Source organism: Pseudopodoces humilis, chromosome 19, assembly GCF_049639895.1.
Source record: "Pseudopodoces humilis isolate 2021_Gansu_Grassland_sample_001 chromosome 19, ASM4963989v1, whole genome shotgun sequence".
In the NCBI taxonomy this organism is placed as follows: Eukaryota; Metazoa; Chordata; class Aves; order Passeriformes; family Paridae; genus Pseudopodoces; species Pseudopodoces humilis.
The window spans coordinates 6,881,479-6,900,530 of record NC_142218.1 but is presented as its reverse complement, the minus strand read 5'-3'; the positions used below and the strand labels follow the sequence as shown (position 1 = coordinate 6,900,530).

The window sequence follows — 19,052 nt, the reverse complement described above, 5'->3', positions numbered from 1 at the left end:
GGGGAAAGACTCATCTCACTAAGGACAAACAGACAGGACAAGCTCCAGCTCCCAGCCACTTGCTGTCCCAGAAGCTTCCAAAAGACACACAAAAGACTTAAGCCGTTTCTAGCAAGGCGGAAAAAAAATCAGATTGCCTGCAAGTGTTCTGGCTGCATGGTAAACAAAGTGTTTTTCTCTGCTTCCAGCATGGAGATTAAACAATTTCTCTTCACAATAATCACTTCTGCATTCAGCCAGCTTTGTGCTGGAGTCAGGGCTTGACCCCAAGTTTCTGTCTGTACAGCCAAATCGCCTCTAATCTGGACATGGTGCTACACAGAGAAATAAGAGTGAAATGCACCAAGGGAGGAGTGATGCTCTGATGAGAGCATATGCCTTTCCTGGCATGCTCCTCACTCCAGGCCCTGCTTGCTCCCCAAGGACCCCAAGTGAGCTCTGGGTTGCAACACCCACCCTGTGCAACCAACAGAGTTTTCTAACATAAGGCACCATGTGCTGGATTTGGGCTCATGCCTGAGTGCAGCAGACAGCTGTTAAGCAGACCCCAGGGAGATCAGGAAAGAAGCCCAAAATACAGCTAATTTTAGCACCTCCTGTAACAAGGTGAAGCTCCTGCAGTTCCAAAGCAGTTGGCTGTGTCCCATCCTACATTCTTCTGCAGCTGCAGGTCTCTCCTTTTGGTACTGGATTCAACTCTGACGTTTTGGAGAGATCCACAGTGGGGTATCCATAGAGGCTGAGCCTCAGGTGCCGGCACAGAGCAGCCTGCAAGCTCATGACCAGCAGCTTCTCCCTGAGGTGACAGGACAGCAGTGAAGCTGTAAACAGGATTTGCAGCTCAGGCCCCATCCTACACACAGGCTGCTCCTTGGCATGCACCACCCTGGGCCAGGGGAGCCAGTGAAAATACTCTCCAGGAGCCCCCACCTTCCTCAGCCTGGGTCACTCCAAGGCATTGCCTCCAGCCCAGCTCCCTCAGGGGGCTGAGCAGGGCCCTCTCCACTCCTCTACAGCCCCAGCTGCCCTCCCTGCCAGGCAGCAAACCTCCCATGGCAGCTGCACTACTGCTCCTGATGCCCCAGGCCAGATCAGGTTTCTCCAGAAAAGCCAATTGCTGGTTTTGCAGCTGGTTCTGCTGTGCCAAGGGAGGCCAGATAAAGCTGTAGGGTGAGCTCCCATTTTGAATGTGTTTCTTCCAAATGCAGGATATTCCTGTGTAGAAAACAATGACTTCTCCAACCTGGCTCATAGGCTGGTGTTAGCTCCAGGCACCACCTCTGCCCTTAACAAATCCCAGACTCCAGCCTTATCCTCCTGACCATCCTGCTTCTGCTACTTTTGATCCATTAGATAACAACAGCAACCCCTTTTCTTTTCCCTTTGCAGAGGTTTACAATGATGAGTTCATGGAAGACAGATACTAAAGCTGACTAAACCCCCAGAAACCACCCACAGCCAAAGAAATTTCCAAACTGAAAACAGATCCTGGCTGGGAGAATATTAAGAGGAGCATCACATGTCCTGTGTGTGCTGCTCCTCCTTCCTAAGAATGCACTCTGACCACTGCCAAGGCAAGATCCTGGAACAAAGAGGCCTTCAGTTCACCCTCAGTCTCACAGTCTTGGGCAGCACGTATGATATCTACCCAAGCACACTGCCCTGGCCCCAGCGCAGAGCAAGGGGCAGCTGTGCTGCAAAGCACTCCCAGTTACTTTGAGATTTTGTGCAGTTCTCATTTGTTATTCCCTCTTAGACACTAGGAAATCAAATGACTTTCCCTCCCAATTAGTACTCCTTCATTATGCAAATAATGTCCTTTGATCTGCTCCTGCTGTCACAGAGCGGATCTGACTGTATTTGGTTTATTCCTCTTCATGCCCCAGGAAGGCACCCACCTCTGGGAGCTGGGACTCTGCTTTTGGCAGGGAATGGAGAGTGCAGCTGAGAGCTGCCTTGAGTGAGAACAAAAACCACCCAAGCACAAACCCCACCGAGGTCTGGGAAGGCAAGACCACAAAAGGAGGAAGAGGGGGTCACCCTTAACTTTTCAGGCTGGGATGCAGAGCAAAGGCTTCAGAGCAGCAAAGAGAGGGAATGAGCAGCTCCCTACAGCTCCAAGCTGGAGAGCAGCCCTGCCCATCCCAGCCCCTTCCCCAGCAGAGCATGACTGAATCCAAATGGTGCTGAGAGCAGGCATGGCCACCAGCAGGTCCCCAGGCTTTGATCTTGATATACTAATAACCAACCTAAATTCTTCAGCCTTCATACTCCTGCTTGGCCAGCACCAAGCTGGGATCACCTCCTTCCACCCTCAGGAAGGCAGCAAGGCACACTCCCCATTTGCTCTCATGAAAATACCCACAGGCAAGTCAGCAAACATCGTTATCAATACCAACCACAACAAAGCCTCATCACAGCTGCATCCAGCCTTGATGCCACAAAAGGAATACTCCCACACAAAAACGGCCTGGCAGGCCACTTCCCACAAGAATATCCTGAACTTCACCTCCCTGGCCCAGCAGCCTCCCATATCCTGAACCCTCAGCCCTTCCTACAGCATCTGGAGCTGAACTTCTCACACCAGGTCCATGACCAGCCCCATCTGCCTCCCAGCTGCTGAACCTCAGAGGGTTGAGCAGAAAGCTCCTTGCCAGCCTTGCCTGTTTATGCTTTCACAGGATGTGTCCACCTTGTTCTTCATGCTGCCTGTTCCTGGGCAAAGCACTGGGAAGCCAAGGGAGAAGTGGGAGGGAGCTGGGGACTTGCAGCAGCAGCGTGTGGGTCCCTCCAGCTCTGCACTCACACTGCCGGGGCCTGGGCAGCAGCACCATGGGAAGATGATGTGTGAGACCCTCCCTGGGCCGTCTCCAGGGCAAGGCTGCTCTGGAGGAGCCCGAACACTCCCCAGGATGGCCAGACTGCAGAAGGCTCCGAGGTTGTGGCAGGCAGGTAGCCTGGAAAGCAGAACAGGCTCTTGGCTCCAGCACCCCTCTCTAAGCACACAGCTGGGAAATGCAGCCCACGCCGTTCACAGCACTTCTCTTTACTTTTAACTTCCAAGTATTTTAATTTGCAGGAATCGCCTTCTTTCATGTTGTGAAACCGTGTTTCTTTCTCCCTCTGATCTCCAATTTCGCATAGAAACTGTCTCCTTTGATATGTCTTGTTCACATCAGTCTGATCAGGCAGCTCCATAATTGTTAGTGATTTTCAAAGAACTGGGATCCTTGTCTAATACCCAGAGTTGAGAATTCCTTGCTTTTTAAAATGTTGTTCTAGCAAATTAGATTAATTTAATTTCTTTCTTCCCTTTGGGAACAGGATGCCTCTTGCTTTGGTGCCCACATACTGTCTTTCATACCTCCAGGAGCACCCAGCTATAGTTCAAGAGGTCACTCTCTGACTGAGGGAAGGATTTGCACAGGTAACTGGAAGTGGAAAGAGAGCTTGGGATGCCTCAGGAGAACTTGTTTTCCATACATCAAGAGAATCCAGGCAGCAGCAGCTCCTCTGGTGCGGGCAATTCCTGTACATCTGTACCTGCAGGAGGCCATGCACCAGCCTTGCAATATGCTGCACGTGAACCATGGAGAGCTGGAACTCTGTCCTGAGGCAGTGCAGACCCGAGCACCATCCCCTGTGCTCTGCTGCCAGGATGCCTCTGCAGCCAGACCTTCCTGCAGCAGCACAGCAGGAGCTGGTGGCTCACCCCTCCAGCCCCTGGTGCAGCTCAGCTGCTGCCCCTGCCCTGGGGGCTCTCTGCACTCCTGGCACTGTTCCTGCCCCCTGTGCTGCTGACTCAGCCCTTGCTGACAGTGCTGGGGTCCTGCCTGATCTTTGATGTCAGCCTGTCACAAGCTGTCTTCTACCTGGATACAGCCTTTGGGAACAGAGATTTACAGTTCCTGCTTGCAGCACATGCTGACACACACAGCCTGCTATAGGGGTAGCAGAGTGCCCAGTGTGGACAGGGAATGGCATGGACAGGGAATGGCATAGCTCTGGGCAGTGCAGCACCAGTCATTCTCCTGGGCTCCAGCTGTGCTCAGCAGTGTGGGAACCCAGCAGAAGTGAGGGCAGCAGTGCTGCAGCTCACACATCACCTCTGTCATCCCAGGGGGACAGACTTGTGCAGCCTCATCATCCCAGCCCGGCCCTAAGAGCTTCAGTGAGGCTGATCACCAACACACTTAAGAGGGGCCTAGTGCCAAGGGGATGGGCAGTTAAGGTGAACACAGGGAAGCCACACTTCTGTCACAGGGACGTGATTTCCCCAGCCTCAGTCAACAAGGCCTGCCCCCTCCGAGAAGGACAGATCCAGCTGAGAAGGGTGTGGCAGTTCTGCATGGGGACACACAAAGGGATGATGCCTGGACAGCCCCAGGGCTCAGAAGAGCATCAAAGCAGCACACAGAAAACGGCCTGAGCTGGGGGAAAAGCACCACCCAGACAAATCTGACCACAGGCAGACGTGAGACCCTTGGTTTGTGAGGGCTTAGTCCAACCTCCCAGCATTTAGGAGGGAGGGGGCTGTGCAAAGCCAGAGTCAGTGCACAGCAGGCAGCTGGCACCACCACGACCCATCCCTAGAGCACGGCTTAGGGCTGAGACTGAGCGCTCAGCCAAAGGCTGGCAATCAGCTCAGAGGATTTATCCACTTGTTTTTCTTAAGCCACCTTATTTATTTTTCCCTTTTGGCTCGCTAGCTCTGGAATCCCTGGGATTTGCAAGTGTTTTTTGCGGGGTACATCAGGCTCAAGGTTTGACAGGAGAGAGGTGCAGGTTTCCCAACCCACGGCGTCCCCCACAGCAGACCTACCGATGGGGGACAGCTCCGCCACGCTGCCGATGTAGGGCCCCTCCAGGAAGCGTGGCTCGCTGTCGTTGATGTCCTGCACCTTGATGATGAACTCTGACTCGGGCTCCAGCAGCTGGTCCGTCTGCCGGTCCCGGGCCTGCGCTCGCAGGGTGTAGAAGGTTTTCTGCTCCCGGTCCAGGCGCTCGGTGGCGTGGATGTCACCTGTGATCTCATCGATGAGGAAGATGGTCCCTGCGCCCTCCCCGGAGATGGTGTACTTGATGGAGCCGTCTCCCTCATCTGAGTCCGAGTGGATCTGCCAAGGGAAGAGGGAGAGGGTGGGAGCAGGCTGGGGCTGTGCTCGTACCCAACCCCAGCCACCTGCACCATATGCCCATGGTCCCCGCGTGATGCCCTTCTGCTCTTGTTGGACTGGATGGTGACACAGAGCACCACCAGACAACTCTTGTGCATGAAAGAAAGCCCAATGAACTGGAATTTCAGGCCTGCTTTTACGGCTCTGCAGATTACAGATTCTGCCAGTGCCCACCCCCACTACAAACCAAGGGACAAACCCCTCTAATAAGGGGCTATGAGATAATGGAAAAGTGAAGAACAACTCAGCTGCACTCCAAAGAAAGAGGCTTTCCTATGGGCAAGGGACTTTGGCAGCATGGGATCACCTCTCCAAAGCTGCACAGGTACCTCACCATCAGCATCCCTCCCCTTCTACATAACCAATTGCCCAAAGTCCATCCTCATCCACCTGCTTTGCCTCACCCACAGCCACCCTCCATGATCTGGGCAGCTGACAAGTCTCCCTGCTGGGGAGCTGACACACTCCCTGCACCCCTGAGCTGGGTTTATGTTGCAGGGTAAAAGGGGTCACAACATCCCATCATCATGCCCAGAGCCCCACCTGGATAAAACTTCCAAAAGAGTGTGACAAACCGGCTCATGTTCAGGACTAAAAACAGACCCTGAGGAAGATGCCTTTGCAGGCAATCTCTGCTGCTTCATTTTTTAATTAAGACAATGTTTGGCATTAGGAAAAGAAAGGGTAAACAGCAGTTCCCCACAGACCAAGAGCTGACTGGAATCCAGGCCAGACGTCCAGAGATAATTTTATTGGTGGCATTAAACTGAGTTATGAGGTTTTTACAATCCAGCCACTTATGAGAAATCTATTAACAGTAACTGGACAGGCAGAATGCATCTTGACAGAGAGCAGCACGGGCATTAATTGGGACAATCCATACTGGGACAGGCCCCCGGAAAGGTTTCATCAGCTGCTTTCATTTGTTTCCTACAATTTCTGCTTAGAATCAGCAAAGTCATGTCCCCCCCTCCAAAAAAAGAAAAAAGCCGTCCATTAATCGGCTAATGAAATATGAAAATGTTTATGGGCCATTCAATCTTCCAAACTGCAGTTCTATAATCCACCTTTCAGACATACAGCTCCACCAGCAAGAATTTATACCAGAGCTGCCTTTTTTTTTATGATGCCTTCATTATATTTGTCTTGTTAGATACAGTTTATATATTTATTTCACAAGTGAGGGACCCACACGTTAGGCAATTCAATGCGTTTTGCACAACATTCACAAATTACTGCCCATGGTGACACATCTCTCAAGGCTTGCCTGGAAAGAGACCTTCACTCAGCTCACAAATAGGGCAGACAGCAGAGTCTGGGACCACCATCACGGCTTTGGTTACAAATGTGCCTATGGGGTGGCCACCCTGCCCCGGCCACCTGGAGCATCCTGCCCTGGGTCTGTGGGGATGGTCACCCCAGCCTGGCCATCCCAGCCTGGCCATCCAGTCCCAACCCTCCCTGCTGGCTGGTGGAGAGCTTGCTGCCCTCTTCACTTTATCACCCTCTCCTCAGTTCTCACTGCTACACCTTGATCTTTTCAGAACAAAGAAGGAGCACCAGGTCTGTGCAGCGCAGGTAGCAGAAACCTGCATTTTTCTGCTGAACACCGGGCTCATGATTAATAATTAGACTAGAGATAAAGTATCCAGCACCACATTGAGCTCTCAGCACATCCTCTTCACATATTTGCTCATTGCTGACTGCTTGGAGCATTCACCAGCATCCCTGCAAACCGGAGTGCTAGGAAGAAAAATGGAGCCTGGGCTCAAGGGGCTGCAGAGATTGATTTACAGGGGAAGATTAAAAGAGCTAAATCTGTGCTGCTTGGCTAAACAACAACTAATGGGGGAGGGCCGGATGGCAGACTACAGAAACGCGAGGGGAGATGCCACAGACCCGGACCACATCCCAGGGATGTTCTCTCCTCCCTGTTACAGGAGGCAGGCTTGGGGAGCACCGTGCTCCCACGCAGCCTCAGGGCTCCCTCCACCCCTGGGCATGGCAGCAGACCGAAGTCACACAGCCCTGCTGGGCCCCAAGAGCACAGGGACCACCCAGCCCTGCCTGCAGCTCAGCCCCAAGCAAGGACAGCAGTGTCTGCAGATCTGGGACATCCAGAGGGCGGACAATGGGCTGATCTGTCCCATTTGTTAAACAGGAAAATTGTTTCCTTGTCCTAAAAGACTACAACCAGAATTCTTACGAAGCCATTAATTACATACTAATAATTAAATCAAAATTAAATATGAACAGAGGTGCACATTCCTTATTAAAAGCAATTAAACAGAAAGCACAGATACACAAATAAAAAATTACTCTAGGGCTAGAAAAGAAAGAAAATCAAATAAAAACTAGCCCATAATAAAGGCGCACTCTGTTTGCTCCAACTCATAAAGCCCGAGTTCATCAATTTTCTTTAAATATTAGCAACTTAATTAAATCTGCTTTTTTCCCTTTAATCCTCTCCTCTATCTAAAATAGATCTGTCCACATGCAGAAGTTTGTAACTAGTGCTGACCCCATAATTCTATTTAAAAAACCCAAAGAAATCCACATCAAACTGACAGCAGCCTCGGGGGAAATTACAGTTCAGAAGAAGGATTAGCTAGAGAACCCAGATTTTATGGAAATAGTACTGGCCCTTCAGAAAGCACATGTAGGTGTGTGAGAGGCATCCACAGAGGGCAAGCCCCAGCTACCCTGCAGGGTCCCTCCCAGTGCAGGAAGGCTCTGGACCCACAGAGTGTACTAAGAGGGTTGGCACACTGATGGGGACAGTGTCCCAAGCAAGCACTCCATCCTCTCCCAGCACCAGGAAAAGCCTGGCCCTGCTGTCTTTCAGCCCTGGGGATCCACAGGCAGTGATCTCAGCGCTGCTGTTGTGAGCCAGGCGGGTGATGTGGTGGGTGATGTGGAAAGGGGCTGTAAAACGGGTGAGCCGTAGGTTTGGGTTCAGTTGGAGCCGAGGCATTGCCAGGCCTGTGACAGGGCCTGGTGCCTCCGCTGCTCCCAGGGGAGCCATGAATTAGCTGTGCCTGCTCCGAGGGCAGCGGAGGAGTGCGGCTTTGAGTGTCTGCTGAAACGGACACAAATCACCACTGAAATCCCTGCTGGCCCCCAGCCAAGAAACCCATTTTCAAGCTCCTCCAGACTCATGCCCAGACTGCTGAGGCCATCAGACAGCCCTGCTGTACCAGTTCTTGGGCACTTTCCTGTGGGGTGAGCCCATGCCTCCAGCTCTAGCTGGGTCGCAGTGTGTTCCTCTGATGGGTCCCAACAACCAGCACTGCCTTCACCCATATACAAACATCTGCCTGACACATGGGCAGCTGCTTCTCCAAAGCTCCCAGAAAAAGCCCAGCAACCCCAAGGTGAAATGCTCCTTCAGCCTCAGGACACCAGGAGTGGAGAGACCAGAGGTCATTCATGTCCAGCCTTCCCAGGAGGTCACATGCCAGGGAAGTGTGGTGAGCTCCCACCTACAGACCCAGTCCTGCCCAGGAAGGCATTGTCACCTGCCAGCTGCTCCCACAGAGACAGGGCTTCTTGCACCCACACCCAGACATCAGAAGGACCCAGTATACGAGTGTAGGAACACAGATGTAAATCTTGGTTTGTCCTGTTCTCATCTCTGGGAGCACATTAATCTCACCACTCCCAGCAGGGACCAGGCGCCTGCCATCGCAGTCCACAGAGTATTTCCTTAGCCAGGCCCCAGTGAACAACCTTCACATGGGCCCTCTCTCTGCTCAGCACTGCCAGCATGTCCGTCCACCCTGCCCCTGACTCTGTCAGCCCCATGGAGACATCAGCTCCACTTACCTTCCCCACATACAGCGGCTCGGTGCCCGTGTACTCCTCCACCACAAAGAACTGATTCCAGACCCAGCCACGCTTCACTCGCCCGCCGGCCAGCAGTGCAGGATCCCCGGGCTCCCCGAGGCCAGGGCCCTCCACCGCCGTGTGCATGGCCCAGGTCCCCAGCTCCTGGATGGCGCAGAACAGCAGCAGCATGGTCCACAAGAAGCCCTGCAGACCCTTCGCCATGGCACCCTAGAAGGCTGCATGAGCAGGAGCTTCTGGACGGGCAGCCAGCATCCTTTAGGGAAGAGTAGGAGGAAAGTCCACAGTAGCAGCGTGAGGCTGCCCGGTCAGTGCAGAGCACCCCTGTCCCTGCTGCATGCCGTGCCCTGCAGCTGGAGCGCTCCTGTCCAGCGTGAGTCACATCTGCGACAACAGGCGTCCCGGACCGCCCGCTGCTGCCGTGGGAGCAGTCAGTGCTGGTGCCTCACAGGCTGCTCCTGGGTCTCCAGAGAAGAGTCTGGCAGCTGGCATTTGTCCCCGGGGATAGAGCTGCAGGGCTCCGTGCTCGGCTGCCGCCGGCCTCGCTGGGGAAGGGGGCGATGCACAGCCTGCTGCCCACCCCACCGGCGGGCAGGGAACGCCGCAGCGGCACACGGGGCACAGACACCCACTGCTGGCATTCACAGGAGGAGAAGGAAAGCTCTTCCACAAATGTTTTCACAGGGGAGTTAACAGGATGAGCTGCTGTGGCCAGCGTCTGCCTATCCTGTGGCAGCCTGGGACTACTGTGCAAGGGGTGTGACGGTGCAGGTGTCTGAGCCACACGTGCAGTTCACAAGGCCTTTTGTAACTCCCATCTTCAGGGGGACAACATCCCAGTGCCTGGTGAAGGGTCCTTTGCCCAGATGATTCTGGTCTCTTCCATTCTCTGCTGGCTCACGCAGGGAGGTGCAGGGCAGTCAGCAGCATCTCCAGGAGCCTGGAAAAAGCCAAGGTGTCAGAGCTGGTGTGAAAACACGGCCCAATGTCCCCCTGTGCTGCTCCTGCAGCCTTGGTCAGTATCTCCCACCCTGCCCTGCCCCAGGTGCTCCACAGCAGGGCCAAACCCCACAGGTCCTGCCAGGAACACAACAGGGAGGGCTGCAGAGCTCTCAGCACTGCAGACATCTGCTCCAGCAGGGACTCTGAGACCAAGGACCCTGCTGACAAGGGCACCCCCTCATCACATGGTCCTGGCTGTTGAGAGGAGTGAGGTCTGTGCCTGGAGGGAGTCATTGGTGCTCACACTGTTAGGAGATGTGTAGCAGCACCCCTGGCACAGCACAGCTGCCAGTGCCTGCACAGGACCAGACCACAGCAGCCCTGCACTGGCAGACAAGGCTCACGCTGAGGAATACCAGCCCCTGAGCATGGGAGGTATCCATGCCTATCCAGGCACTCCTGCAAGCCCTCCCTGCAGAACCTTTCTGTCATCTCACCTCTGCAGCCATGGGCAGGAGAAAAGCATCTGTTCATCAAGAATTTGCCACCTGGCTGACTCTAAAGGTAACAGTTTGAAAAAGGGCTCAGGTGTAAGCTTCAAGCCACCTTCAAGGCATGAAGGGCTGAGACGTGAGACCTTTAGCCAAGGGTACACTGCATCCAGTGAGCACATGGGAAGAATCAGTCTGATCAGGAGTTGGGGATGCAGCATCCATCTCTCCCTGCACTAACACCCTGAGCTTCCACCAGAGCTCTGCGACAGCAGCCACAGCCTGATCTACTCATGAAACATGCACCAGTCTGCAGAATTCATCTCCTGTCAGCTGATAGTCTGTACAGGAGGCAGAAAAAGGGTGAATGGAAAGGTAAATGATCCTGGACTAGATGTTCATCTACTCCCCATAGAAAGGGAACTGAACTGTGCTTTGCACAGACCCTTGCATGAATCTGAACAGTCTCAGCTGTTCAGAGGAGGGACAGCTCCCACATATTTCTCCAGCTCTTTCACTTGCCATTCCCCTGTGTGACTCCACCAATGGGGCTGTTTCCCAAACAAGGTCTGCTTGCACTCTTTCCTGCCTGCATGCACTTGTCTGGACAAACACTTCCCTGAGAACCACAAAGCATCACTCTACACTGCCTGCTCATGGCTCACAAGTTGTGTGTCCCACAATGTGCACACATCTATTCACCAAAAGGGCTCACACACATCCCACCCCATGCACAGCTAAGATCTTTCATACACACCATCTTCTTTTGTCTATTTGTGCCTCATTTGTGTGCACACACATTTCCTCCCCATGTACACAAGCTATATTCCACTCACACATGCACATCAGCTGTCACTTGTGCCAGCCCTGTGCACTTCATGCTCCAAGAAAGACAGGGTCTCCAGTGCATTTTTATGTTAGCAATCATGGTACAGAAGCACTAGCATTGCTCCCCACCCCTCCTCCTTGCCAGCCCATTTATTTATGAAGATATTTCCACACCAGGCAGGTTGCTGGCAATGCCATGACTGTGTCTTGCAGCCAGACCTCCCCATGCAGAAGCAATTCCTGTCCCTGCTCCCAAAGGGCAGGGACAGCTGCACTGCTGGCGAGGATCCCTACCAAACACCAGAGTACTTAACACTGTACACTTAAGGGAGCAAGATGACCTGTAGGTGGGGACAGACCGAGCCATCTCTTCCCACACAGAGGGTGAAGCAACTTCACAGATCAAATGCAGAAATTGGGGTCTCTGCTCTGGAGCAACGGAGCTGAGGCTGCCTGACCCACAGCAGGCTCCAGAGCAAGACACAAGAACAGCACAAGGGCAAATGTGCTTTATCATGCTCACCTGGGTATATAGAAGATAAATACAAGACATAGTGCACCGCTGTCACAAACAGCACCTCTCCAAATTCTCACATCTAGGAGATCTCTGGTTATTTTGGAGTAGGTTACCAAACAGTGAAGCATGTCAATAAACTGAGCAGCACAAACTGTGCCAGAGCAAGAGTTTCAGGTTAGCAACAAGGGCAAACAGTAAGTGTGGGGAGAACAATCTATCCAGCATCTCTGCCTGACACTCTGCAGCACTTTTGCAGGCAACACCTCCGGTTGCATCCAAAATCTGAGTACAAATGAGTTGTAGCTGGTTAACTCAACTGCCAGAAGGAGAGTTTAAAAAAGAATCCATCTGCATGTGTTCTCAGGACAACTATGTCAGCAGAGCTTTGGGTAGAAGCAGCCACCACCTGCTGAAGTCTCCCATTCTGCCCACCCAGAATCTTCTCCTTGCTATCCAGGAGCAGACCCATCCACACTGATTTATAAAGCCCTGCCAGAAGCCTGAGCAGCAATGCCAGTGCCAGGGAGCAGTTCTGCAACACTGAAGGCCTTCTGAACACATGGGGAGGCTGCAAGAAAGCCAGTCCAGCAGAGCAAGTCCTGACACCACAGCTAACATCACATCCAGGGTCTCCAACCGAGCTGGCACATGAAGGCAGCACATTGACACTGCCTCCAGTATGCAGCACTCGGGGCACACAGCTGGCAGAAAGCACCAGCACTGGCTCTGTGACAGCAGTAGGAGCCACCTTCATTCCCCTCATCACACCATTTCACACCTTAGTGGCATTCTGATTGACTCCACAACACAGCTACCCCAGCCACACACTGCAGACAGCCCTGTGCACACAGAAATGGCACTGCTCCTCGCTCAGAAACAGACACTGGGCCCTCAGCCTGTCCAGAGTTACAGCACATCAGTGGAAGCAGCACTATCCCAAACAGTATCCATAAACCAGTAACAATAACAGTTTAAATGCACACACTAAGGCAAGGCAGGAAAGAGGAAGTGAGAGCAGAGTGCTGCAGTGGGCGAGCTCCACTTGAGCAGAGCTGCTCCCTGGCTGGCAGACAAGCTGGCCCACAGTTCCCAAGGCAACTTGTTCAGCCCTGTTGCATCTGAGCACTCCACAGAGCAGATTCTGCCATGGAGAGGAGAGTCCTGCTGAGCACCCATGGGCTGGGCTGCGTTGCTGTGGGAAACACAACCTTGTGTATAGTCTCAGCTATTGTGCTGTTTTTTATTTAACAGATCTCTCATTTGAGCTAATGCAGTTTGCTGGTGACTGCCTCATGTGTCCAAAGTTCAGCTACTCTCAGCTGAGCTGTCTGCATGCTCTTCCTGTGGGCAGCAATGCAGGTGCTGTAACCCAAGTTGCCTCATCCAGGTCCCAGACATCAAAGCCCAACCACAGAACCTGTGGTGACCTCCAGTTCCCTGCACCACAAAATGTGGGCCCAGAGACACATCTGTAGCCAAGCTCACAGCCACAAACCAGATCCTCCTTCTCCAGTGACAAATTCTCAGCCTGTGTTTGTTCTGTGACAGCTTCAGGGTCATGTCTCTCCTCAGTGTGCAGAACCTTTTTTCTCACATCACAGACCTTTTCTAGAGGCTGCAAAGCCAAGAGCCCCAAGTCCTACTCATGCCCTCGCAGCAGCAGGAATCAAGACACCCCAGAAGGTCCCATGCACAGGAACCATGACTAGCACTATGTTTATTTCCCTGTTTTATTGAAAACCTTTCACCAACAGCTGGAAGTGCCCCTTCTCTCTGCCACACGTGAGCAGCGGGGCTGTAAATAACCAGTGGGAGCTGCTGCTGCAGCCAGCCCAGCCCACAGCAGCACACAGGCACCCACATGGCAGCGTGCCCAGCACTCAGCACACCAAGCAGGCTTCCATGCAGAGTGTGAAGCACCATACCCTCACACTGCCCCAGGCCCAGGGTGATGTCCCCTCTCCTGCTGCTCTGCCATCCTTGATTCCAATTATCAGCACAACTCCCCCCTCCCCTCCCCACAAGAGCTTGTGCAGTTTGTTGGTGTGCATTTGGCACAGCTATACTGTACATCATGTTGACAGTAGAAATTACATCCTGAGCTTATGTTTTACACTGTGCTCTGTCAGAACTCACCGCAGCCCAGTGATCAGGACAAATTGAATAGCATCCCGTCCATGTCAATATTTATTTCATTTTACAAATGCAGGCTGATGCAGGAGCAAGTAGGCAGGGGGAGGGGGAAGACATGGGCAGGCAATAGCACACCAGGATAGCACTGCCCAGTATCCCACAGTCCTGCATTGCTGCCCAACACGGCAGAGCCTCAGGAGCCCAGGGAGGGCTGTCACACCCAAAGGCCAGGGAGCATCTCCGGGAGTTCACACAGTGCTCCCATGCACACAGCTCTGCTGGAAGGGCTGGCACACCAGCACTGCTCCTCTGAGACAAGCCCTAATAATTGGTAGAAAACAGAAATGCCACCAGGTACCAGAAGATGCAAAGGCAGGGAAAGAGAGCCCTCTCTCCTCAACCCCAGTCTGCAGCTTCAGCAAACGTGAGCTTGGATGTTCTGCTTTGGCTCCCCACTCCTCCCAGCGGGGTGGCACCAGCTACCAGCACAAGCATCAGGACTGCTCTGCTGTTCAGAACAGCCATGAGGATGCTACAAAGACTGCTGAGGAGCAAGGCAAGAGCAAGGCACTGCTTGTGCCACCCTCTAGAATGCAGAGCCACATTGCATCTTGAATACAAAGCACAAGAGAGGAGCTCCTTAAAGCTTGGACTTTCTTCTGCTTTACCGTAGCCCTTCCACGCTCCAGAGGACACAAGGAAATGAAGGCTGCAGTCAGAGGGTCCCTGGTCAGAGACAATACCTCAGTCCTGACACCCACACTCCTCTTGCTGCTGGGTTAGCTGCTTGCAGAACGAGTTCAAACTGGGAGCACCCCTCCTGCAGCTCCTGCCCTGCTACCCAGCAAAGCCAAGGAAGGAGCAGCACAGCAGGGACAGTCCTCAGGGTGGGGACAGCAGTGGCAATGCCACCACCTGCATGCAGAATCCCAACCCCATGGCTGAAAACTGTGAGCTTGTGGACCCTCATGCTGCCAGAGAGCTGATCCTTACAAAGTGCTCTCCCAAGGGCAGATCACACAGGGACAAAGGGGACATGAGAAGAGCTGTGCTGTGCCTGCATCCCCAAGGTCTGGAGCAGATATCTCTGACCAGTCACAAGGAAGCCACACAGGTCCAGCACTGTTCTGCCAGCTTTGGCACTGGCTACAGCTGCCTCACAGGGAGGCTGCAGGGAAGAGCATGGGGAGATGTAAGAGGCAGGTTGGACATGCACACAGAGCACAGTCACAGCTTTGTTAATGGTTTGCAGCTCTGCTTCTAACAGGCAGGACTACAGCACCTTTGGAGACAACCCAGGACAGGAAGTCAGATGGACAAAAGCTCCTACTTGACCCACAGCAAACAGCCATAAATGCCCCATCATTAGAGAAGCAAAAAGAGCACAAGTTTCACACCAGCTTGTTCCCACAACATGCAAACCTATCTGGAGACCCTTTCTAAAGAGTGGGGCCAACCTCCACCACCATCCAGCCCCCTCCATTCTCTGCCCAGCTCTGACCCCACTGTGCCTTTACCTGAGAGCTCAGAGGGTGTGCTCTGGCTCCAGCACCATCCACACTTGTCAGCTCAAGGAACAGCTGAGGCCACGTGCAAGCATAAGAGCAGTTCTGGGTGTCAAATTAGTGCCAGCTCAGCCTGCATCCACAGGGAGCCCACCTGCCTCACATCTGAGAGTGTGTGGGCAGCACAACAGCCCAGCCTCAGACAGCCCTTGCTGGGAGAGGGGCAGGAAAAAGCCTGCAATTACTCCAACAGCAATTCTTCTCCAGCACTGCCTACAGTGCAGCACAGGGGCTGTGACCACGTCTCCTCCTGTTAAACAGGATTCAAATCCGCTTAATGCTCCCCTTCCTGGGAAAAGGAACAGGCTGGCTAGAGCACACTCCCCAGATCTGTTGTATGGAAGTAATACAAGCATGGCAAGGCTGCTGCAAAGCTTAAAGATGGTTCATAATCTCCAGGCCTAGGGCTAAGACATGAACTCAGGCTCTCTGGAGCTCACTTTCTCTACTGGATATTGTAAGACAAGATGAGGCAAAGATACTTTTTTTTTTTTTTCCTTTTATAAACTTCTCCTCAAAATACAGAGACGAGAGATGAGACAATCTTGCCAGACATAAAATACTGTCAACTCCAGACCAGCCAGCTGTATCACAATCAAGCTTCCAACATCCCACACACTGTCTCTTGACAAGACGTGTCAGACCACACCAAGGCTGGACCACTGCACCTTGGCCAAGCCCCCCACCCATATCCCCACAGCCCCTGTCCAGCATGCACGAGGCTCCCCAGGATTGCCCCTTTGGGCTGGACAATGGAATGCTCAGGGCATTGAGCCCTCTGCCCCACAGGGAATACTCTGCAGTTTTAGAATGCCAGGGACCAACAACAAAACCTGGCTGCAGCCCCCACAAACCAGTGTCCTTGGCTGGAAAACATGAACACACATCACTAATTCTGTAAGGGATGGCAGCACTGCTGAGAGAAAAGGTGTGGGATGCCCACTCACATCAAGACAGATCACAGCCAGTGCACTGCAAGTTCCCAGTGCACAGCAGATCCCATCAGTGGCTTTTATGTCTCAGTGTTCAGACAAAGCTGAACAAAGTACCAGAATACTGGTGCCACTGAGAGCATCTGGAGCTAGACAGGTTTTTGCCGCTGCAAGCTCTGGAAATCCCATTGAACCCTCTGCTGAAATGGATCCTGCAGAAGGCAGGCTCTAACTCAGTGTCCTTTCCAGAACACCACCAAATTTTGCCAATCAAGCAAGAGATGGCAAGAGATACTAACCTGGATAGCACATAGCATCACAGTGTGTACAAATGCTGGAGATCAGTGGCAAAAGGATTCAAAACTGTAGATGCTTTTGAATTAAAATGTTTAAATTACTTTTGTCTTTAATTGCACAGTGAAAGGGTCATGTAGCCAGTTACTGGACAACCACATCCCAAATGTAGGTTCAGAACATGCAAGGCAACATTTGGTAGCAATCTGCCTTTCAGCAAGTCTTCAGCCCTGATACAGAGCACAGAAGACAGACAGACAGTGATAAAATCAAGTCCTCTCTCTGATGTCACCCTAGCCTCAGCTTTGATAACAGGGCAGAAAACCCATTATCTGTAGTAAAAGTTTGGTCATGCTTATTCTTGAAGTAAATCTCTGGATTTCCTCTTTCTGCTTCCTTGGAACAATTCTCCCAGCAAGGAATTCCTCCATCTGCCTTTCTTCAATAAACTTGCACACAGTTGAGAAAAGTTTTTGCAGAGGAATGTGTATCTACACAATGCTCAGGTCTGTATGACTAAACATGCCTCTTTCTCCCTTCTTTCTAAGTTGCTTTAAGTTTAATCATTGTCCCCTTTGATGCTGCCTTGAGAAATTATAATACAAAAATGAGGCAAGTGCCAGAGCAGGAGCCATTCACAACCTTTTGACTTCTTATGTTCAGTCACTTTCTGCTACCAGACACACTGTGAGGAACAGCATTTGTTAAAGCTCTCACACAAGCATCTGTGATTGTTTGGAAAGAAGCATTTTCAAACTTTAGGAGGTTTTTTTTCCCCTCCAAATCTTCTCTAGTCCAAGTTTCAAAGAAATTTTAATTGCAAAGAAAATCTCAACATTTGCCCTAGGGAAGAGGTTTTTCAACCATAACGGTCTCGCTCTGCAGCAATTCTTCTCCAAATATGGAATTTTCATGCCTTGTCTACATGAATACAATACTTTTAATTTGTCTTTAAAAACAGTCTCGGAGAGGAGGTGGAAGCAGCCACCACAGCATCACTGTCACAACTGCTGAGGTGGATAGAGCTCCTCCTGCTGTGGTGAGAGAGCTCCAGAGCTCAGACCAAGTCTTTAATTTTGGACAGAGAGCTGTATCTGAAAGTCATTCTCTTACCAACAGCCTGTATGAAGTCACAAGTTACATTCCTAAAAGAGCCCCAGCACCTCTTGAGGAGCCAGAAGTGCTCTCACACAGTGAGGCAGAGAACCCTCACCACTGCCAGAGCTGCACCTGTGGCACAGCCCAAGGACACACAGGGACCATCATCAATCCCCTCCTTGCCTCCTGCTGCCACTTCTTCAGGCCCTGAACACCACCAAAAGTGACAAGAAAGGAAAGGCATGAGCCCAAAACAGGACAGGTAGAATCAAAGCTGATGGCCCAGACAATGGGATAGGAATTAAAGGACAAGGTAAAATAAAAAAGCACAAAATGGAATTCTTCCGCTCTGACAAATGTGGAGGGAATTGGGTTCTTTTAAGCCAATGTTTGGCAGATGCATGAATTATTTATCATTCAATATTGTGTGATTAAATGGAAAATTGAAGATGTTCATAGCTCTGTCTGCAACTCTCTACCTCTTGTGAAAGGCTCCCCAAATTCCTACACGGAATAACAAGTGGGTATTATACTGAGTCAGAAAGGTTCAAAGAAACCTCCTTCAATTTGCTTCTCAAGGTTCAAGGTCACGTTCAGACTCAGTCCTCTGGTGAAATAAATACTATGGCAGGCACACATCACTTTCAGGAAGGTCTCTTGCTGCTGCTCACTCTTCTTCCCTATACATCTTAATCCTCTTAGCAATTTTGTCCTTGGAAATCCCTCAGTCTTCATGACAGGAGATCTGCAACCCCTCTTTACAGAACGCATGAGACCAAAGAAGTCCCTTCCCCTGACAGCACACTGTCATTTTGAGACTAAGACCAGGCCCCCACAGGATCCTCCACAATGAAGCTGAGAGGTTGTGAGGGAGGACAAGAGAGCAGCAAAAAACCAGGACAGGACCTGGGGGGCTGCACCTGCAGTTTTCACAGTACTTTTCTGCAGTGTAACAAGATCATCTGGTTGAGCACAGCCCAGATTAGAAGCCTGTACCAACTTTCTACTGCAGATACCTCTTTGAGTGCCTTTGGCCCAAGCTAAGTAGCTTCCTCAGCACCTCAGGACAAGCCTGCAGCAATAAACAGCTGTTAGAAAGGTGGAAGAATGAGTGTAATTAGTCTCCTTAATGCCAATTTCAGCCTGATCTCTCACACTTAAGAAAACTGTTACAACGATTTTCTTTTTTTCAGAGGAGCTCATTAAATAAAAATTAGAAACAAGATAGT

The 19,052-nt window shown here is 51.8% G+C and overlaps 1 protein-coding gene across 3 annotated transcripts in view; it reads right to left on the bottom strand.

Moving 5' to 3' along the window:
• The window catches only part of CDH22 (cadherin 22), a 69,756-nt gene that overhangs the window by 41,665 nt on the left and 9,039 nt on the right, over positions 1-19,052 (bottom strand). For all 3 annotated transcript variants that reach the window (XM_088064418.1, XM_005524701.2, XM_088064419.1), the window contains exons 2-3: positions 9,003-9,963; positions 4,823-5,117 (exon numbers count right to left, since the gene is read on the bottom strand). In XM_088064418.1, coding sequence (XP_087920544.1) covers positions 4,823-5,117; positions 9,003-9,227 — 520 coding nt within the window. In that variant the 5' untranslated portion in view covers positions 9,228-9,963. The remainder of the gene's footprint in view (positions 1-4,822; positions 5,118-9,002; positions 9,964-19,052) is intronic.